The following is a 23,104-nucleotide window of genomic DNA, read 5'->3' on the forward strand; positions in this document are numbered from 1 at the left end:
TATATATATATATATATATATATATATATATATATATATATATATATATATTCCATAATAGCTTAGACTCCTGAATTATCCCATGTATTTACATCCTACTTAAAGAGAAATTCTGTGTATGCATAGATGGATTCTGTTCTCAAGCTAGCCTTGGTCCCTAGTACCCTTGCCTTGAGGCAGAACCACCTGTTTGGCTGTAAGAGCAGTTCTATGTTTTTCTGTGCTGTCAAGAGATTTCTCTCTTTTTTTTTTTTTTTTTTTTTTCTTTTAAAAAGGGAACAGGGAAAGAAGTAGGTAAGTATGCAATAATTAATAAAGAAAAATGCAGAAAATACAATTAACGTTGTGACAGCATAAAGTGAAGTAGCCACCAATCACATCTTAGGTATCCCCTTTCACTGGTTTTCCCAAATACAATCAATGTTTTTAGTATGATAAGCCTACCACGGTTATTAATTGATTCCATGAAATTTGTCCATCGGGACCATATTTCCCAAAATCGAACACTTTTGTTATGTATTATATAAGTGATTTCTTCCATTTGTTTAATGTCCTCAATAGAGGAAAGACGTTCTACTATCGTGGGAGCCTCTGGTGACTTCCATTTGTTTGGTATGAGACATTTAGCCGCATGCATCATATGCAGGGTAAGGGGATTGGAAATAACTTTATCCTCCATAATTAAATAAGTCAATAGGATTTATGTTTGATTATTAATATCCAAACAAGAATTAGTAACTCTGTTAATTATAGAAATTACTGATTTCCAAAATTTTTTAAGACTGGACATGTAAGCCAGATATGGGAACGAGAAGCTTCTTTGTCGTTGCATTTCCAGCACAACCTGGACAAGGTCGGGCTCATTTTACTTAACCTAACAGGGGTATAGTGCCATCTAGTAATTAAAATAAAATTATTTTATATGCTGAATCTCTAGCCCCTGATGCCCTGAAGGTTTGAAGTATATTAGTAAAAATTGTATTCCACATAAGTACTGTAATATTAACATTTAGTTATTTTTCCCACTTGTTACAAAAGTTCTTCTCTTGAATAGAGAATTGCTCTACAAGTAGTTTATAAAACGTTGAAAGGGGTTTAGTAAAATTAAGTGGAGACATTAACATCTGTTCTCAAGGTATTAAGATCCTGTTCCAATCCTTCATTCTGATTTTTGATATTTAAAAATGTAATTGTCTATAACCCCATAAGTCCCTAGGCTGTCGACCCCAACGTTTTTGAATCTCCGAAAGAGAAATCATCTTATTATCAATTATAAAGTCACTATTTCTTGTCAAGAAGATTTCTTAACCAGAAAGCATATATATTGACTGACTGTTAGATCTCTTAGATCTGGGGTCCTTTCCCAATACTCACATGGTAAATGATAAGGACCTAATCTGACCCAACCTTTCACCTGGGTAAAGAATAACTAGTTCCCTGAACTTCAGTTGGTTGGTGATCCTGAGGGGCCTGTTTGGCAAATGGTTTGTCTAAACCTTGGCTGATACAAACATATAAGAATATTTCAAAAATGTACAAATAACCCCAAAATGAATTCTGTTGAGAAACATGGATCTACCAAAGAGTAATAGCATGTCCATTTCACAAGATATTCACCTGGCACTACTGACTCGTTTTTTGGTCAAGGGCAAATGCTTTGAACAGAAACAAGTACACTACTACATGGTATATGTTAAGAGCAGTTAACGCACCTGTTTGAAAGTGTGGAACTTCTCCTTAAATTCTTCCACCTTTTTGTGATTTTCAAAGGCAAAGAACATCTACGTAAAATAAAAATATAGAAATTGTCTGTAAACACGCTCCCATAGTCTTACAATTGGTCCTTGGTTTAGCAGCCTGAAAGACGAGGAATGGTCCTAAAAGCCCAGTTGACATTTAAAGAATAAAATTAAATCGAATTCTGATGGCCATAAATCACATGATAGAATAAAAAGAGCAGTGATCCTATTAAGATATATAAAGCTACCCTGTAATTGGTTGAAGGTCTATTTGAAAATAGTCAGGGCAATTAAATAAGAGAATCAGGAAAATTATCCCTGTGACAGGATTCTTTAGACTAGAGGATGGCTTTTCCCCCCCCTACACTGCAGCCAGAATTGTATGAGACAATGACGATCGTTAACCCGAAGTTGCATTTGGGAGACCAATTCCTTTGCTTCACAGTGGTGTAACTAGATATTAATGGGTCCCACAGCAAATTAGTTTTCAGGCCCCCAAAATGTTTAGAGGTTGACCTGTTTTACCAATATTTATTTAACTTCTATATGAATTAGGGAATCTGGGGGCCCCTATACCTCCTGGGCCCCCCTGCAGGTTCTGCTTCCTCTGTAGTTAAGCCTCTGACATCAATCATGATAAGGTGGCAAGATTCCAATCCTCACTTATTTAAGTCACTACTGATTGAATTACAAATTGACTTTCATTGGTCTAATTGGAAACAAACTGAAGACTTACTAAATTACAAATAATGGTGGTAAATGGAATTTTTTTAATTGGACCAGTGGAGTAGCGCAGGTCTCTGTACTTGGTCCTTGGCTTTTTAACTTGTTTATTAAAGGGGTCTTTCACCTCAGAGGTTCCCTGTGCCTTTATATGGGCATAGAACCCCTCAGTGACTTCTAATATCCTTATTATTTACAGTAGGGGGTACATTATCCCTTATAATACATGAGTGATACTCAGAGTTCCCTGTATAACTCAGCCTGCAGCCTTGTGCCTTTATATGGTCACAGAGCAACCCCTCAGTGACTTCTAATATCCTTATCATTTACAGTAGGGGGTACATTATCCCTTATAATACATGAGTGATACTCAGAGTTCCCTGTATAACTCAGCCTGCAGCCTTGTGCCTTTATATGGTCACAGAACAACCCCCAGTGACTTCTAATATCCTTATCATTTACAGTAGGGGGTACATTATCCCTTATAATACATGAGTGATACTCAGAGTTCCCTGTATAACTCAGCCTGCAGCCTTGTGTCTTTATATGGTCACAGAACAACCCCTCAGTGACTTCTAATATCCTTATTTACAGTATAATACATGGTTGGTCTGGCCTAGCTACTTTTCACCCAGAGGTTATACTGTTTATAAAAATACTTTCAGATACATACCTGCAACGGGGAGGTAAAGCTGTATGATAAACTCTGCATAATGTTCACAACTCTCTGTAATGATATAAAATGTTATTACTACAGTTAGAGGATCACACTGGCACCCAGGAAAGTGCAGTTTTCCTTTCTCTGGATCAAGCTGTTTTTGCAAACATTGGATGTGATATATTTATATAAATGTCTATTAATGTGTAGGGGACTGGTAAATTAGCCAGTTACTTTTATTTATCAGGCAGTCCCCTAGTGTTATGGACTCCTAAAATAAAGTTAGGAGGGGAATTTTTCCTGATCCCGTAATAAATGTCCAGTAGATGGACTGTGCTGAAGTATATAAGCCAGAGCATCCATGTGCTCAGGGTCTATTTTTTTAATCCCCTTACCTGAGCAGGCTGGAAGGGAGACGTGGAACATAGACAGGTCAGGTCTAGTAAGGATAGTTTACCCACTTTTATTAGTCACCGATAGTCAGGTTATTTAGCTGAGCAGCTGAGGCTCCACCAAAGAGTGTGATGGGATTAGGATCCTGGGTACCAATTGTCCAGAAGTAGGGACTAAGTGTACAGACTTAGGGATGTAGAGATTCCCCTAGGTTCTACTTAGGATAAAGGCTGAAAGCTGGGTGTACCTCTGTAGACTGTATGTTCTCTCCCCTTATACTTATACTGACCATTGGTGCTTGTGAGTATACAGTATGCCTATCCACTGTTGCTCCATGTTCCTGCGTATCTCTATGTGAACTCCTTTGTGGATTATTGTGTTAATAAATAAGTTGCAAGAACTCCTGGCACCCAGTTATTGTGCATAGCACCCAATTACAGGTCTACTACACCCTGCCTCCACATCGCTGTGAGGGCTTAACCCCTGCCAATTAAGGTCTCAGCCGGAGCATACAGTATTATTAGGGTAAAGCTCATAGTTACAGAAACGGTGCCACTCAGTTTACTATAGTGTTACAATGTATCTACCGATATGTAAAAAGACAAGTTATGTTGACAGGACAAACTCTTGGACTTTATGAAGCATTTACCCTACTGTGAGTCTACATATTAAATTGTATACTTTGGCATAGCTTTCACCACTGGTTTCATAGCTGCTCCCATGTGTACACCCATGAATTATAGCAAATTTCTTAGTAGAAACTTTGAACAATGAGCATGTCATGCTTTTCAGAAAACGTAAAGAAAGCCCAGCAGATGAATACGACAACAGGAGGAAGTACATATGTACAAAAGAAATACCATTATACATGTATACCAACACAGAAATATCCTTACAGTTTTGTTAACAAAAAGCAACACAGATGAAACAAGAAAAGGAAGACAAGGTTTTCCTATCAGTTCAAGGTTTGGATGGAGCAAAAAACCTGTGGTGCTCAAAAATTAACACTGCTTCCCCACACACTCTCCAGACATCCTAACAACTACATGAAGAAAGGCCACCAACATATACCAAATCAATGTCTTTTTAGCCATCTGCATAGTATATGTGTCACTGTCCATGACTTCTCTGTAACATCCAAGGAACAAGGGAAGTGGTATAAAGGTGAATTCATTACCTAGGTCATTTTGGCAGGTTTGGGGAATAAAAAATTTTCATGGAATGTTTTTGATTAATCAACCCTACTCTAGAAACTTGAGTTCCTTACACCATAGCAACAACATATTATATTTAGTTTGTCTCCAAGTATCTCCCATGGAATTAAAACTTTAAAGCTAATTTTTCTGAAAAATAATATTATAAATATTTTTGTATACTTTTTTTATCTGAATGAACGTTCCCAGCACTATAAAGTTATCTGCACGTCTATTGTGAGGCCCACCAACTGATGTGAAGTAATCAATCCACAGGATGACAATGGCCGCCATTTCTACAAATAATTTTTTTAACGGAGAGGCATTGACATACACAGAAATAATTTCACAAACCTTTAATACTCCTGCCAGCTCAGCACACGTCACTTTTTCCCCTTGTCTGTTGGTTTTTCTGTGGAGCCAAATGTCTCCCACGAGGTTGAATATGTAGGTTGTTAGATGATTCCTGAAATCCTCTTCCATATCTGCCATAGAGAAGAGGGAAAGTCTCAAAACTATTAGTGTTAAGGACTCAATTGTGGTTAATGGAGTGAAAAAAAGGGTTTAGTGTTACCTGATAATTTCCCTTGACTGTCAATCATCAGATCTTTCCCTGGGTGGGGCAGGAGGGAGTAGTCTGCTAATGGGCCTCTTAGGGTCTCTGACACCAATTTGTATGAAGGTTCATTTTGCAGATTCTGAATACGAATATGTAAGATGGGGGTTACGGGAGTGACAGAATATTGATTATTTGTCAACAACAATGGCACATTCTGATAACCTTCCTTCTTTCATCCATCAACATCTGAAAATCATTGGTGATGGCTTATTCTCAAAGTTTGTTTTTCTAATGCCTCGAACCTCTGTTAACAGCATCTGTCTTCTTTTTTCCACTTTTTTCTTGCATGGGTGTTATATGTTTACCCATCTGGCCCCAAAATCAAATGGACAGTGGAAGGGCTCAAGTAACCAGGCTGTTAAACAATTGAGTGCATGAAGATGAAAAAATGCCCAGATTGCTTTTGTCTCCACCTCTGGTAAATTCACTCTACCATCACTCCTAAATGCTTTCTTAATTTTAACCATATCCACCTTTGTACCAACTAAATGATTAGTTTTTTTGGCTACTATACTAAAATTATCCCTTCTTTATATAGATAGACTTTTCCAGCTCACTTATTGAGAAGCTCTTTTTCTGGCCTTCTCCTTCCATGATCTTATCCCAATTTGTAAACCCTGAATACCATTTTCCTACAATAACATGCATCATTATTATTGTTTTAGAATATCCTCATGTTTTAAGTCTTATAATTTAATGGCTGCCTTGGGGGCAATATGATAGAGCTGGATTCATGTCTACCACTGCTTTCATAACATTTTTTTTTATTTCCCGCAGAACATTTTATCTCCAGTCTATACATGGGTAAGTCTATAGAGGCTTTATAATAATCACATTGCATTGCTTGGACTTTTTTTTCCAAACCATGATCCCCCCCATTGATGTGTGTGTTGTTTTAACCCAGAACCCATAATTCAACCGAAGGTGCAGTTCTGCATTGAGATCCAACCATATTGTTGGGTACCTGGGTTGTGAGACAAATTCTTGTATACCTCACTGTCCAACTCTTATGAATCGATAGGTGGTAACATAAAGTTTTGGCATAAATATACTTTTAGTATGGTGTAGACAACAGATTTCTGAAACAATTTGATAATTGTATTGTTCTGAACTCTGATTTATTTACAGATGATATTCAGAAATGTAAAATGTTGTCTGGTTGAGGTTATACCTGAACAACCTGGGAGCAATAAAAATAAAAATCTGTTTTTTGACTGATATTCATGACCAGGTAACATTTTCAGCTGCAAACTGGAAAGAACAAATATAGAAAGACAAATGCACCAAGTCTACTAATTTTGGATTCAGCCAAATCCTGAATCCTTTGTAAAAAGATTTGGCCAAATACTGAACTGAATCCGATCCCTAATTTGTATATGTAAATTATGGAACCACTGCTCACGTGGTTAAAATAATTTTGACTTCCTTGTTTGTGAGATGAAAAGTCAAAAAGTCGTGATATTTTTGGATTTGGTTCTGCCAGGAACTCGGATTTGGATGAACCCTGCTGAACAAGGCATAATCTTGGCCAAATCCTGAACTGAATCCTGGATTCGGTGAATCTCTATTATTCATAAACCTAAAAATACCAAATAAATAAAAAATGTGGCAATATTATCTCTCAATCATCACAGTTACAGTATATGTGATTAATATACCCCAACATATGCTACTTTTGGACAAAAATTTAGTAACAAGACAACTGATTATCCAGTGTTGTACATAAGCTTCTACCTCAGTCTCATGAAATACATAAGCCCGGGCCTCTTCTTTTCCACATCTCCTAAAATCTTGCCAGTCACGTATAAGGATATTGAGGTGCTATAACACAAAACAGACAACATAATATAATACAGACAGGCAATGGCATAAGGAGATAGGTGCAAGTGGATCTGATGGGGTGCTGCTGACATGTCATAGAGGTCACGTGGTCAAAGAAAATAGAATACGTGTAGTAACGGATTATGCATTATGCAAAGTTGGGTTTGTCTTAGAATCATTTGATTCATTTGACCAAAGATGCCACCTCCTACCTTAAACTTCTGTGCTGGAAGCAGTCTATCAATTGCTCACTTACCTGTAAGGCCTGCAGATCAAACGATCTCCCGACATACTCAGCTACATGGAGATACATCTGGAAACAGAAATGTCATGCTAACTGCACAGCAACCCAGTGATCATTGTAACAGTATAAAAGTGATGTTGGTCACAAAACAGTTCCACACCTATGCTTCAAACCCTGCCCTCAACCATCCACATACTTGGTTTGCTGAATCATCTGTATTTATTTTATGTTGGCCTGTCTATGGGTTTTCACCATGAGTGTCTAACCAAGTTTTTGTATATGGTGGTTGTCATGTCTCCAGCATACGCTTTTACCATATTTGGGATTTCCCTATTCATTTGCTCGGAGCTCCCTCCTCTGGACACTTGCTGTAAGTGCACAACGTCACTTCCTGTATATTCATTCTACACCTCCATAAGGCTTATGGCAGAATTTGGACTAATCAGGCTACCGTACGCCCACCACGTGACCTAGAGCAATGCCTTGTGGGAGCCAGGACTCCATTTTACAGACCATGCTGCTGGAAGAAGCACACAGTTCTGCATCTCCCTTATGATAGAATCGCTGGTAAGCAAATAGTTACACCAAAACACCTCCACAGCTGCCAGAACCCCCAGAGACATTGCTACAGAGACATTTATGCCAGTATATATATTTTATGCTGCAGTTATATGTTCATTTGCATGTTTATATATAGTTCATTGCAAGCATACTTATTATATTTTCTGCTGTTTGTATTACAGTTTCACCTTATTCCACTTGCCTATTCAGTAAAATCTACAGACTCCAAGCTTAGTCTCTTTATTGAATTGTGGGAAGGTTTAGCTGCATGTCGAACTACACACTGCCCCAGGGTAATACGTAGCGAGGACAGAACAGTGGTCCCTCTAGCTCAGGGATCCCCAACCTTTTTCACCCATGAGCCACATTCAAATGTAAGAAGGGTTGGGGAGCAACATAAGCATGAAAATTGTTCCTGAGGATGCAAACGAAGGGCTGTGATTGGCTATTTGGAAGCCCTATGTGGGCTGGCTGCCTACAGAAAGCTCTATTTGGCAATACAACTGTTTTTTTTTGCAACCAAAACTTGCCTCCAAGCCTGGAATTCAAAAATAAGCACCTGCTTTGAGGCCACTGGGAGCAACATCCAAGGGTTTGGGGAGCAACATGTTGCTCACAAGCTACTGGTTGGGGATCACTGCTCTGAAGGGAGTACTGGTGCATAATCTCAACTTCATATTCCATTTGGGGATATCACTCTGTAATATACCCCTTAAACTCATAGCATAGTAGTAGATATATGGTAAGAGTGCTGTATCAGCCATTTAATTACAGCTTCATGAGCACCAGGAGCCACCCCAAACCTCACTCTAATTAATCCTCACGGTGGGTTTTCAGGAGTATCAAGAAAAGAAAATTGGCATTCTCTAAAGATCTCAGATATCCAAGGTTCTGCTTCCCCTAGGGCCAACCCCATAGTTGGACAACCTGTTTTCACAAATATTTACAGTATCACAGCCATTAGGCTATTGAGGAGCTGGCTTTAAATTAGTGAACAATTAATGATTTGGCCATTGGGGCTAGACCTCCATAAATGATATATGCATTTGCACCTAATGTCTACTGTTACCCATTCTATATTATTATGTACTCTACATTGCATGAAGGGTAATTAAGAGATTTGGGAGCTTAATGATTATTCTATAGAAAGTCCAATTATTGTGTACAAAGTGTAGTTTCTATTCGATTTACGTGATGCCTGCACCTTTCTTCCCACAGCAACAGCTATGGTCATAAATGAGCCCTTGTCTATGTTACTGGTTGTGGAACTTATTTATGTTTCAAGTTATGCTTTATATTTATATTTCTGTAGAGGGAGGAGATTTAGCTTGACCCATGTGACACACTTGGGGCACACAACACAACATCCGTGGGCAAATGATGCACATGTCGACTCTATCTGTAGCTTAATTGTCATCTTCTCATTCCATTTTTAATTTAATTCCTTATGGCCCCCTCCACATTGTCAGTCACCGACCCCATAAGCCTGTAATTACCTCAAGATAGTCCATTTCTGTTGTTTTCAAGTTTGAGTTCACATTGAATATCTGCATATTTGAACAACAAAACAATATCAAACAGATTCATGAAGAACTAAAATAAATAGAAATTATTATCCCCAAATACAAAATATCTATTTGCTACAGACATCAAGGGGGCAGATTTATCAAGGGTCGAAGTGAATTCGAGGGAATTTTCAAAGTTAAAAACTTCGAATTTCAAAGTAAATTTTTGGGTACTTCGACCATCGAATAGGCTACTATGACTTTGATTCGAAGTAAAATACTTCGAATATTTGACCATTCGATAGTCAAAGTACTGTCTCTTTAAAAAAAACTTCGACTTCAATACTTCGCCAACTTAAACCTGCTGAAGTGCTATGTTAGCCTATGGGGATCTTCTAATGCATTTTTCTACGTTTTTTTAGGTCAAAGTAAAATTGTTCGATTGATCGCTAAAATCCATTGAATCGTTTGATTGAACGATTTTACTTCGACCACAGGATAGCCAAATTCGATGAAAAAAACTTCGACTTCGATATTCCAAGTATTTCAATTCGATGGTGGAATTTCGAAGTATTTTTAACTTCGAAATTGACCCTTGATAAATCTGCCCCCAAGAGGCTGACTTATCAAAGTTTAATGTTAGAGTTTTTTTCAACCTCAAATGACCTTGAAACTCGAATGGTATCTTACTTAAGAAAAAACTTGAATGTCAAAAACCCAATTCTGTGAGTTCGAGTCCTGCAACCAGAAAACTTGAATTGATTGAGTTTTTGGCAGAAAAAAAAATCAAATTGATCAAATAAGGTTCTCGATTCCAGTTTTCAGCCAAAACCCTAAAAAAAATCTCCAGGCTGTTAACCTCTTCAAATGGCTCCAGGGACCTCTGCCATTGACTTCTACACAACCTCAGCAGGTTTTAGGTGGTGTATTTTTGTATTCAAGCTATTTTCAGGGTTGATGTATAATACATTTCGAATATTCAAGGTTTTTTTATTTTTTAAAAAAAACTTGATCTATTTGAGTTTTTTTAACTCGAAAATGTACGTTTTGAACAAAAAATACAACTCGAATATTCTAATCTTTATGAAAAAAACAACTTGAATCTTAATAAATCGGCCCCAAAGTCTAGAGTCTGGAGGTTCTGGCCTACCAGGTAGGAGCTGAGGATCATGGATAATGCAGACAGCTTCAGGCAAATGTCTCTTGAACTCTGAATATCCAGGGAGCCCTCTGTGTCCAGAACAAACACGGCCCTCTGAGAATAAAGCACAAGCCGTGGAATAAGGATTGATACTAAAGCCTAAGGATTTGATTTTGAATGAGGACAGGTTAGGAGCCTAAACTACATAACGAGGTTTCAACTTGAACTGTTGTTTCACTAGCAAACCAGAAAAGGTTTAATTTAGTTTTTTAATGCTATTTTTGATTTTCTGCATTTTTAATCTGTTATTCATGTGTATATTTCCCACTTTTTAATTTTTGTTTTGCCTTTATTCCTTTCCTTTTGCTATTCTGAGCTGTTTTTCATCTTTTAGTTTCCTTCATACACCTTCACTTATTTTACCATTATTTATCCCTCTTGTTGTCTTGCTTTTTGAGTCATGGAGATCTTCGCATATCTGATGACAATGTATGTCTGGTATGTGGGTCTGTATGAATTGCTTCGAATGCTCTGTGTTGTTGTTATTATTATTAGAGAGTGTTTGAGGAGGATGTGTATGTGTAGTGTATGAGTATACACTAGAATCTGAATTCTTACAATAAACTTTACAGATTCGATTTGAACATGTACCCTATAGTTGTTGAGAATTAAAAAAAATCTTTAAATTAATTTTAAATTTAAATTAAATTTAAATTAACTTTAGGGTGCAGATTTATGAGCATTCACGGTTAACGGTCGAACTTTTAATTAATTACTTTTAATGAATTAATAGTGTAATAACTGAACAAGATTATCGAATGTTCATAAATCAGTCCCTTAATGTGATCTTACTATTCTGAAACTATCAGGAATTGTCATTTTTTTTTGGAGTTTTTAAAGGGCAATGCCTGCTCTCTCGGACAATGAGAATCTTGGATCCAGATAAGAAATAACGTAAAAACCTGAAGGCTGCAAAATTCTAATGTTTTTCAAAAATCGCAAAAATAAAAAATAAAGACCAAAAGTAAATTGTCTTGGGTTGCAAATGTCTACATTATGATATTTTTTTTAAATTATTTTGTAAGTGAAACAAAGACTTGCAGTTTGAAATAGGAGATGCAACTTTAAAGATTTCAGAAATAGAAACTTCAAAAGGTTTGAAATCAGTGAACATTATGATATCCAAATTAAATATCCATAATATATAGGATACATACAACTAAGGCCCAGGCAATCCCACCCTCACCTTTTCTCCATTACGCTCTAGAATGAAGGGCTTGCTCCAGATCCAGATGCCCTTGGTTGTGCAGCTTATTCCATCTCTCCACTCAAACCCACTGAGAGGAGCATCATCTGCCCCCAGGCTGAGTGGATGTCCCTTCTCCTAAAACGAAAAAGAGGGATTTGCTTTTTTTCACTACTTGCTTCCAAAAAAACATCCCAAATCAATCGCAGGAACACACAACACTTAGGGGCAGATTTATCAAGGGTTGAATTTCGAAGTGCAAAAAACTTCAAAATTTGACCATCGAATAGGCTAGTTCGGCATTCATAGGATTTTTAAGAAAGTACAATCGTACTACGATCATAGTTCGATCGTACTTCGAATCGAAAGATTTAATCGTATGATCGTATGAGTTCACTTTGACTTCTAAAAATTTAGCCAAATGTTGGCTATAGGTTCTAGGAGGTCCCCATAGGCTAACATAGCAATTTGGCAGGTTTAAGGTGGCGAAGTGTCGAAGTCTACGTTTTTTAAAGAGACAGTACTTTGATTATCGAATGGTCGAATAGCATTTTCACTTCAAATCAAAGTTGAATTTGGCCTATTCAATGGTCAAAGTACCCAAAAATTACTTAGAAATTCGAAGTTTTTCAATTTGAATATTCACTTTGACCCTTAGTAAATGTGCCCCTAAATAATGAAAGAAGTATATTAAGTTCATTCTTTTATGGAAATAGATACTTTGTTGAACAGTCATCATTTCTGGGAGAGATTAACTCCCAGATTAATTCATAAAGATCATTTATTTTGGCACTACTTCTCACCGGTTTTAACCAAAGGCAAACAATTCCCCAAGTGCTGCGAGAGACAGAGCTATAGATAACACTTTTTTGGTAAGAAGTCCAACTTTTGTTCAAGGAACCAGGGTACTAAGGTTAAAGGAAGAACCATTTTATGTAAGAACAAGGTAAGAATAGAACAGAAGTGATGCTTTTAATCCAATGTTGCTGTTTTCTCTTTTCAGATTATACAATGTAAACTGATTGGTTGAGGAAACAAGTGCAGAAGTTCAAAACTCATTTTTCCAGATATTCATCTACTTAGAAGAAGAGGTGTGATGCAACCCCTATGAACTCAAGCATGCTCAGATCAGCTGCAATTGGTTTAGAACATATATTAGAGAACAAATGATTTACTAATTCAAATAATAAACTGGTCAGGAGAAACTATATTTGAAGCATATTTGTTTGCCCAGCATGTAACTGCAGCTCTGCTCTTCTTATCTGGCTCTCATTGTTTTATTACACTAGTGGTGCTAATTGAATAATAAAACCATTTACAACCAAGATAATCTTTGTACTGAAGGATGGCATTTTGTCAGGATGTTTTGCACTCCTACGATATCACATCACTTTTTGGCTTTCTTCTCCAAACGTTATCCTGAATGTGGCTGCGGAATAGACAAAGCCAGGAAGAGGAATGTTCTGCCAAGATCAGTGAAGAGGAAATAGATACTGAACTTGCACATGTAACTGCAATGAGCCGTTGTCTATAACTGCAGGTTCAAGCATTTTTACACGATTTCCAATCGTTACCACAAAGTCAAGTACAAATATGTGTTTTGTTATTTTAGAAGTACAAGGTTCATCAATGTTAGCAGTGCTTTGCTTGAGCAAACAAAAAAGTACTGGAAGCCTGTTCTGATTGGTGACCAATTCAAAGTTCAAATAATGAAGAGATGAGTGAGGATCAGATCAGTCTGTTGCTCCATAAGACTTTATCTAAAGCTGGGCTATGTTGAGATCACTTTCTAGCACTAAGAAGGCTGCCATTTATTGTCTCTGGTGCTCATTCTCTATTCTTCATAAATGGCAGTTACCCTCTGGCCAGATGAATATACTACAAATTCAAGTGATATGAAGCACTAAATAATTTACATAAATATATATATATATATATATATATATATATATATATATATATATATATATATATATATATATATATATATATATATATATATATATATATATATATAGAATTGTGGAAAGGACCAGCACTCCATTTTTCAAAAAAATTCAATAATTTATTTCAATCTCACAGTGTCTCCAACGTTTCGGCCCACTTTGATAAAGGCCCTAAAGTGGGCCGAAACGTTGGAGACACTGTGAGATTGAAATAAATTATTGAATTTTTTGAAAAACGGAGTGCTCGTCCTTTCCACAATTCTATATATATATTTTTGACCGAGCACCCGGCAGAACAAGATGTGAAGGAGTGCGGGTATCATCTGCAATTTCGTTATATATCAACGTTTCGGTCCAAGACCAGGACCGAAACGTTGATCTGTGCTTTATGCTTTTAATATTTTGAAAAATAAATTAATCGTTTTAAAAAATCATCCAGTGTGCGCTGCTTACAACAAGATAGAAGTGGATATTCGATACAGCGGCGGCACCTGGTTACTTCACCTTTAAGGTGTGCGCATGACCTTACCTGGTTTCAGTATATATATATATATATATATATATATATATATATATATATATATATATATATATATATATATAAATAATGGGTGCTTGATCTAAATTGTATGCATACTTTTCAAGGAGATCAGCACACCAATTTCTCTTATTATGCAATTATTTATACCAATGTTTTGATCCACATTTGGATCTTTATCATGGATTCGGTGCAAGTGATAGATCTGGGTTTCAATGCTTAACATTAAACATTAAAAAAAAAAAATGATATTGTGACACCATCATTGGCATATATTAGTCAACCAATCGCATCACAATGCTAATTAACCATTACCTTACTTCTTCAGTTTTCAGTGCATATATTCATGTTAGTGATGTGCGGGTCTGGATTTTTTTGTTTTAAGGATGTTTTTGTTTTTTTTGTTGTTATCCTGCACGAATAATCATAATGAAAACTCACACTTCTGGATTCAAAAAAGATTTTTTATTGGACATTTGACACTTTAGGTGGAGATAGTAACTTAGTAAGTCACTTGAAATACACAATACAAGTGAAGTAAGGTAATGGATAATTGGCATTGTGATGTGATTGGTGGACAAATATATGTAAATGATGGTGTCACAGTATCACTTTTTTTGAATGTTAAGTATTTAAACCCAGATGTATCACTTGCACAGAATCCTTGATAAAGATCCAAATGTGGATCGAAACATTGGAATGCACAGTGGAATAAATAATCACTAATTAGAGAAATTGGTGTGCTGATCTCCTTGACAAGTATATATATAAACTGTATAAAGGTGTTGTCTTTCAACCACAGCCACAGGAAAACAAATAAGTGCTCACCCAAAAGTACTGTATATACTTGAGTATAAGCTGTCCCGAGTATAAGCCGAGGTACCTAATTTTACCTCCAAAAACTGGGAAAGCTGATTGACTCGAGTATAAGCCTAGGGTGAGAAATGCAGCAGCTTCTGGTAAGTTTCAATCAAAAAATTTAGGGTTTCTGCTCACATTGGAGGTGCCGGCGTCTGGTTTTTTGATGCCGGCGACCATTCTTGGACCGTTTTTGCGATTGACCCGAGTATAAGCCGAGGTAGAGTTTTTCAGCATATTTTGGGGGCTGAAAAACTCGGCTTATACTCGAGTATATACGGTATATAAAAGATTAGCATAAATTGATGTGCAACTAAATGCAATTTCACTGCACTATGACATTCTCATACCTCCATCCAGTTTAACAAGGACAACTTGGTTGGACTGTTGGTAGATAGCCCTTCAATCTATGTTTTTCTATAAGATCCTCTCACCTGGCAGGACAGAGCTCTCAGGATGTAGTTCATGAGGAAGGATTTGCCTCGACGCTTCTCTCCGATCACACAGATTAGGCAAACAGGGTAGTCTGATATCTCTCCATCCAGAAAACAGGTCTGTACAGCAGATTCATTTAGTTGCAGTTGACCAGATTCATCTGTGTGTACCAGTCGTATGGCACAGGGTTGTTTCTTGGAACAGGAATGAGAAATCAAACAATAACATGCAATCCTTCTTAGGAATTTAAAGATCTTTAGTGGTTACAGTACTTTGTGGGATGGAGAACACAGTGATACACTTTGCAGAAGGCTTCCAAGTCCAGCTCACTGCAAGGAGAACAGATAGGGCCTTACAGGGGCTCCTTTAACTGCCTTTTGGGAATCTAAATGCATGAAACTAACGGGTTTATTTATCAAGCTGTCCATTATGCAAAGTATAAACAGGTACAAATTTGTACCTGAAAAGTAAAAGATTTCCTCATGTCTCTGTCAATACTATTTTGATTCAAGCATATTGTGTTATGTGCTGCACTGTAGGTGCAAAAGGGTTCATACTGCCTGGCAAAAACCCATAAATTGCATCATGGACAAACTTTAGAAAGGCATGAACATCTGAATTTGTAGAATGGACAAAGGAGTAAACTGAGCGCTAATTATTGAGCAGAAATTGCACCTGTATCCCCTCTTCACTGACTGCAGGTAGCGGAACTTCAACAACACTGAATCCTTACACATTTACCTGGGCACAAAGCAATAGTTCAGTAGTTACCTGGTGTCTAGATGTGCTTCTCCCTGCAGTTCTGGAACGTCGTCTGCTCCTGCAAGAAAGGACTTATCAACCTTGTTTTTTTAGATTTCCCATCCAATCCTGTTTTTACTCAGAATAACTGGTACTTACTTGTCCATTTTTGTTGCTTTGAGGTGCTGCAATAACCCTGCAAATAAAAATGCATTGATTAATACAGCTATCAGTATCCTGATCGACAAGACTCTTATCTAGTTGACGTAAGGGTCCTTCTTGGATAGTCTTTCTGTTTCTGTGACTATAGGTACCAAGGGCTCAGAAGAGCTCTACATTGCCTGGTGTCAGTAATGGATGATGTTGTTGTAGTATTTTTATAGCAGCATATGTTCACATACTGATAAATGCTAATAAATGTCTCACACACGGCATTTTGGTTGGAGAACAACAGTGGTCAAAAGGCAACTAGGTCAGCTAGGTTTTTGAACACCTTGTTATTAGTGTAAATGACTTTACTGACACTTTCATGAAAAAAGAACATGTTATTATTACTATGGAAGAACTGTCATGTCCATCATGTTTTATTTGAAACGATACTCAAGCATGGCTTAGATGCCAGGGAGCCCATGATCTGTATTATACCCCACATTGGGCTGGTGGTGGAACCATCCTTCAATAGGCTGGAGTACTTTTTACATTTGGATTCTGCCCTATGGAAGGATTGAACTACACCAGCCCAGTGTGATAGAAGAAAGTGTCTCTCTTTCCTTCAACTCTCTGTGCAGGTTTCTTCATCGCCTTTCACTGCTCAAGTGTATGATATGGGTGACCTACAGCAATCATGGGAAATTTGGAGCTGCACTGGACCAAGGTGATCAAAATGCCACCTAAAAAGAAAAACTTTAGCACCATTAGTGAAAATTTTGGCCTTTTAAGCTGGCCATAGACGCAAAGATCCGATCGTACGAATCAACGTACGATCGGACTTTCCCATCTCCCGACCCTCCACTAACCATTCAGATCAAAGTCTTTACCATTCCGATCAAATAAGAACAGATCACCCAATGTTCTGCCCCTGACAGCAATCGTACGATACTTATGTCTGACAACACTAGTGACAGTCTCCCTCTGAAAATCGTACGATCGGCAATACACGCAGAGATATAATCGGCAGGCGACCGAAATTTTTTAACCTGTCCGATCGACCAAACGACCGATCTCCGACGGACGAAAAATGTCGGGACTCTCCACACATGGTCCGAAAATCGTATGAATCCACGATTCGTACGATCGGATCTTTGCGTCTATGGCCAGCTTAAATCTAAAGTATGGCGATTTCTGGAGTGGTGCTTTGGAAATTTGGTAGTGTACTGCTGGGAGTTTTTGGCCTATATAAGTCACAAATCACGTGACTTTTCTCACATGACCAAGGAAGTGAAAACATATTAACCCATGCCCTATGCATGTGGTTCCCTTTATCCCTTTCTTGCCTTGGGTTCAGATTCGGTTCAGGATTTGGCAAAATCCCAAAATAATGTATTTGGTGCAACCCTAGTTTATATTGAAAAAAAAAATATGATTTTTTAAATTTTTAGATATACTGTATCTTGTTACAGAAGTGTTATTCCACTTCAAAAATTCCAGCATATTTTGAAAAACTTAGGTTGCCCTTAGATAAACTAAAAGTCCCCCCAGGCAATGCCCCAGAAGCGAAAGAGCCAGGAAAATACAAGAATGAGAAGGGCGGCATCTTCAGTTAAATATGAGGGTAGGAGAGACTGAGAACTTAGTTTTGAGGCTTTAAATGCTCTCTCTCTCGCTGACTCAATCTCCAGGGGTACCCAGGGCACAAAAATGCACTCACCCCAAATTTCCCCCTAACTGGCATTCAGGCTGGGCACCCTTAGCTCATAACAAGGTTACAGATATATAGAAACATCTGGGTAACAGTCACCCTGCTATAGTTCCAGGGGTACCCAGGGCACAAATAAACACTCATCCCAAATCTCCCTTGAACTGGCCTTCAGGCTGGGCCCCCTTAGCTCATAATAAGGTTACAGATAGTTCCAGGGTTACCCAGGGTACAAATAAACACTCACCCCAAATCTCCCCATAACTGGCCTTCAGACTGGGCCCCTTAGCTCAAAACAAGGTTAGAGATATACAGTATAGAAAACATTGGGGTGTCACCCTGCTATAGTTCCAGGGGTACCCAGGGTACAAATAAGAACTCACCCCAAATCTCCCCCTAACTGACCTTCAGACTGGGCCCCCTTAGTTCATAACAAGGTTACAGATATACAGAAACATTGAGGTAACAGTCACCCTGCTATAGTTCCAGGGGTACCCAGGGTACAAATAAGCACTCACCCCAAATCTCCCCCTAACTGACCTTCAGACTGGGCCCTCTTAGTTCATAACAAGGTTACAGATATATAGAAACATTGGGGTAACAGTCACCCTGCTATAGTTCCAGAGGTACCCAGGGTACAAATAAGCACTCACCCCAAATCTCCCCCTAACTGACCTTCAGACTAGGCCCCCTTAGCTCATAACAAGGTTACAGATATATAGAAACATTGGGGTGTCACCCTGCTATAGTTCCAGGGGTACCCAGGGCACAAATAAACACTCATCCCAAATCTCCCTCGAACTGGCCTTCAGGCTGTGCCCCCTTAGCTCATAATAAGGTTACAGATATATAGAAACATTGGGGTGTCACCCTGCTATAGTTCCAGGGGTACCCAGGGCACAAATAAACACTCAGCCCAAATCTCCCCCTAACTGGCCTTCAGACTTGCCCCCCTTAGCCCATAACAAGGTTACAGATATATAGAAACATTTGGGTAACAGTCACCCTGCTATAGTTCCAGGGGTACCCAGGGTACAAATAAACACTCACCCCCAAATCTCCCCCTAACTGGCCTTCAGACTGGGCCCCTTAGCTCATAACAAGGTTAGAGATATATAGAAACATTGGGGTGTCACCCTGCTATAGTTCCAGGGGTACCCAGGGTACAAATAAGAACTCACCCCAAATCTCCCCCTAACTGACCTTTCAGACTGGGCCCCCTTAGCTCATAACAAGGTTACAGATATATAGAAACATTGGGGTAACAGTCACCCTGCTATAGTTCCAGGGGTACCCAGGGTACAAATAAGCACTCACCCCAAATCTCCCCCTAACTGGCCTTTGGGTTGAGTCCAATTACCCACTGCTGTAGCTTCCAACTCTCTCCAAGTGGTGGCAATACCCCATTAGGCAGATGTGAAGAAAGACCCTGTTGACCCTGTTGAGTAGGATCAAAATGAGATAATGAAGGAGGACCCCTTGGGAAACTTCTAATAAAATGCTCCAAACTGTAAATATTCCAAATGTTCAATTAATAAAATACCATAAAGACATAAAAAAAATGTCTGTAACGCGTGATAAAACCAAAAAGTCCAAAGCAACTTTCTTTTGTCCTACCTTTCTCTTTGATCCAGAGTGGAGACTGTTCTATCTATAACATCTCGTCCGAAGGCTTGTGCCTGGGAGTTGCTTTTCCAGAGAATGGAAAGTGAAACTAGAAACACTGGCACCGTTGCACAACGCCATTCCTTTCATGGGACCAGCTCCTTTGTGCACTAAAATAGATCTCTTTATTTATTTATTTATTTATATTTTTTTATTGTTTAACTTTTATTTACGCATGTCTTCAGTTTGCAATTTCAGCCATCTGGTTTCTAAGGTCCAAACTACCCTAGCAAACATGCACTGATTTGAGAGAGACTGGAATATGAATAGGAGAGGCCTTAGTTGAAAGATGAGTAATAAAAAGCAGCAATAACAATAAATTTGTAGCCTCACACAGCTTTTGTTTTTTTAGATGGGGTCAGTGTCCCCCAATTTAAAGTTGAAAAGAATCAGAAGAAAAAGGCAAATAATTCAAAAACTATAACAAATAAAAAATGAAGGCCAATTGTAAAGTTGCTTAAAATTTCTATAGCATATTAAAAGTTAAATTAAAGGTGAACCACCTATTTAAGCAGCAGAAGAGGCAGGTTATGTACTTTTTACCTTTTTTTCTAGTTTTGGCCGTTAGGATTACAATGCTTTTTTAACTACTCAATGCAGAAGAACATTTTTTTTTTTTTGGTTGGGAAAAAAGCAATGGCTTTGATTCCTAAAAAAATTACGTTTTTTTTAAATGTGTGTAAAAATGATAATTGGTAACAGGAAACAAGAATTCAACTGTTGGTCTGTTTATTGCATTTGTTCCTCCAGCAACATCAGGGTTGTGTTCTTAAAGCAAATAAAACTTTTTTCCCAAATCTCTACAGCCAGCGACTGCTTTAAAATGCTAAAAACCCTCCATTGAGAATCCCAGCTGATCTGTATCAATCTGGCTCCATGTTCTTTGTTCCTACAACTGGAGTTGGAAGCTTTAAGCCCAGTTTCCCAGCACTGAACAAGGCTGTCCTTTATCCCCATGTCTGTTTCCAGTGTCATATAATGAAGAATAAAATGACATAATTATCTCTATATGTAACATAACAGCAAGATGCCTGACATAGTGCTGGGAATCAGCATTCTCATTGGTCACTTCTTTTGCATTTATAATGAAGTGTTTCATCAGTAGAATTCTCATTGGTGAATTTTCTTGCATCTAAATGTTTTTCAGCAACTTCTATAGAAAACGAGGTGGCGCTGTTATTCCGTTTTACGACTGGGTTTACATCCCATTTAATGACAAATGCAAGAAAATTTACCAATGAGAATTCTACTGATCAAAAACTTCATTATAAATGCAAAAGAAGTGACCAATGAGAATGCTGATTCCCAGCACTATGTCAGGCATCTTGCTGTTATGTTACATATAGAGATAATTATGTCATTTTATTCTTCATTATATGACACAGGAATCAGACATGGGGATAAAGGACAGCCTTGTTCAGTGCTGGGAAACTGGGCTTAAAGCTTCCAACTCCAGTTGCAGGAACAAAGAGCAGGTATGATTTAGTAAAGTTGCCCGCAGTGGCCTCAAAACAGGTGCTTATATTTGAATTCCAGGCTTGGGGACAAGTTTTGGTTGCATAAAAACCAGGGATACTGTCAAACTTCTGTAGACTGACAGTCCACTTTGGGGCTACCAATAGTCAACCACAGCCCTTATTTGGTAACTCCAGTAGCATTTGTCATGCTTGTGTTGTTCCCCAACTTTTATTTACATTTGCATGTGGCTCACAGGTAAAAAAAAAAGGTTGGGGACCCCAGGTTTAGAGTATCTTGGAGAATGCCTGTTTATGTTACAATACGATAAAATATTCCCCTTTTAAATGTCAACACAGTGTCCCTTGCTACTCTGCCCCATATACTTTCCATTTTCCATTTCAGTAATATCTTTTTCGTATTGTTTAGCCCTACTAAAATGTAAAGGGATTGTCCAGCTTTGTGATAACTGTGGTTACACCAGTAGCCACCCAGCAATGAAACTCTCTATTCCTGTTGTTAAAGGGGTAATAAACCCTGCTGCACTGCACTGCCCAATCACATTTCACTCAGCTGTTGCTGGACTACAAATCCCAGCATATTTTAACACATTAAAGCATGCTGGGAGCTGTAGCCCAGCAACATCAGGGTTGTATTCTTAACGTCTTAGTTCTGAAAATGTTATTCTGCTTCAGCTTGACTTTGTTTCCAGGCAAGGCATAAAGTAGGGTTGCCACATGTCTAGTTTTGACTCGGACAGCCCGGTTTTTGGAAGGGGTCAAAGCTTCCTGCCTGGTTTTCCAATATGAAAATCTGGACTGGACTCTCTTAGATTGTCATGGTGATTGGCCAATCGCTATATCATAACCCCGCTGCCTGATGGCATGGCCCCACCTCTCCAAATCACCCGCTCCACCCCAATACATCACGGCCCACTCCACTGTCCGGGCTTCATCTGATTGAGAGGTGGCAACCCTAGCATAAAAACAGCTGAGGCCAATAATCATCATAATCATCGTTTATTTCTATAGTGCCGACAAGATACTCAGTATCTTTACCTTAGTTATAACAAGCAAGGAATAAATGGAGGATAACAAACAAGGGTTACAGAGTACAATAGGATTATGGGTCCTACAAATTAGAGTTTACAAACTAAAGGTTAGGGTACAATTGAGATATTAGGATTTTAGAAACAATTTTGTGATTTTTGATACAGCAATTGATTAATTAAGGTACATTGAATAAGCTTCTTTAAACAGGTGGGTCTTTAAGGAGCGCTTGAAAGTTTAGAAAGAATGAGAAAGTCTGACAGCTCGAGGGTTCCAGAGAAAAGCAGAAGCCTGAGAGAAGTCTTGTAGACGAGAATGGGCAGAAGTGATGAGAGGAGAAGGGAGGCGAAGATCAGAAGCAGAGCGTAGGTTGCATCAAGGAGAGTATTTGGAGATCAGAGATGGAATATAGGGAGGGGCTTTATTATTAAGTTCCTCTAAAGACTCATAACAAAGGTAGTAGTAAGAATGGAGATGTCTTCACACAAAGTTCTTCAAAGCCTCCAGACTTCAGTACCCAGAACTTCCCTTTTGAATAATGTTCATCCTAAGTTCACACAGGACTAAGGCACAGCGAGGTACAATGATCCTTTAAAGTTTCCAAAAACCTGGTGCTGTGCCACAGAGAGTCAAGGTGTCACTTAAAAGAATTCAAGCACATCATCTTTCACGTTTAGTGATATATTTCCTAGAATCCTCTGAGCTAGTGCTGTGCATTG

At 38.2% G+C, this 23,104-nt stretch overlaps 1 protein-coding gene across 4 annotated transcripts in view; it reads right to left on the reverse strand.

The window, feature by feature from the left end:
• Positions 1–19,902, reverse strand: part of LOC108703876 (A-kinase anchor protein 9) — a 41,938-nt gene extending 22,036 nt beyond the window's left edge. For 3 of the 4 annotated variants that reach the window (XM_041576698.1, XM_041576697.1, XM_041576695.1), the window contains exons 1-13: positions 19,834–19,902; positions 16,521–16,557; positions 16,392–16,440; positions 15,620–15,814; positions 11,844–11,981; positions 10,607–10,711; positions 9,448–9,498; positions 7,403–7,459; positions 7,060–7,146; positions 5,281–5,404; positions 5,061–5,191; positions 3,136–3,189; positions 1,713–1,781 (exon numbers count right to left, since the gene is read on the reverse strand). In XM_041576698.1, coding sequence (XP_041432632.1) covers positions 1,713–1,781; positions 3,136–3,189; positions 5,061–5,191; positions 5,281–5,404; positions 7,060–7,146; positions 7,403–7,459; positions 9,448–9,498; positions 10,607–10,711; positions 11,844–11,981; positions 15,620–15,814; positions 16,392–16,440; positions 16,521–16,528 — 1,068 coding nt within the window. In that variant the 5' untranslated portion in view covers positions 16,529–16,557; positions 19,834–19,902. Of the gene's footprint in view, positions 1–1,712; positions 1,782–3,135; positions 3,190–5,060; positions 5,192–5,280; positions 5,405–7,059; positions 7,147–7,402; positions 7,460–9,447; positions 9,499–10,606; positions 10,712–11,843; positions 11,982–15,619; positions 15,815–16,391; positions 16,441–16,520; positions 16,558–19,533; positions 19,651–19,833 lie in introns of those variants that run through there. The other variant, XM_041576696.1, reaches the window with a different exon arrangement.
• Between the last annotated feature and the right edge of the window lie 3,202 nt (positions 19,903–23,104).

This window comes from Xenopus laevis, chromosome 9_10L (assembly GCF_017654675.1).
Source record: "Xenopus laevis strain J_2021 chromosome 9_10L, Xenopus_laevis_v10.1, whole genome shotgun sequence".
Taxonomy (NCBI): Eukaryota; Metazoa; Chordata; class Amphibia; order Anura; family Pipidae; genus Xenopus; species Xenopus laevis.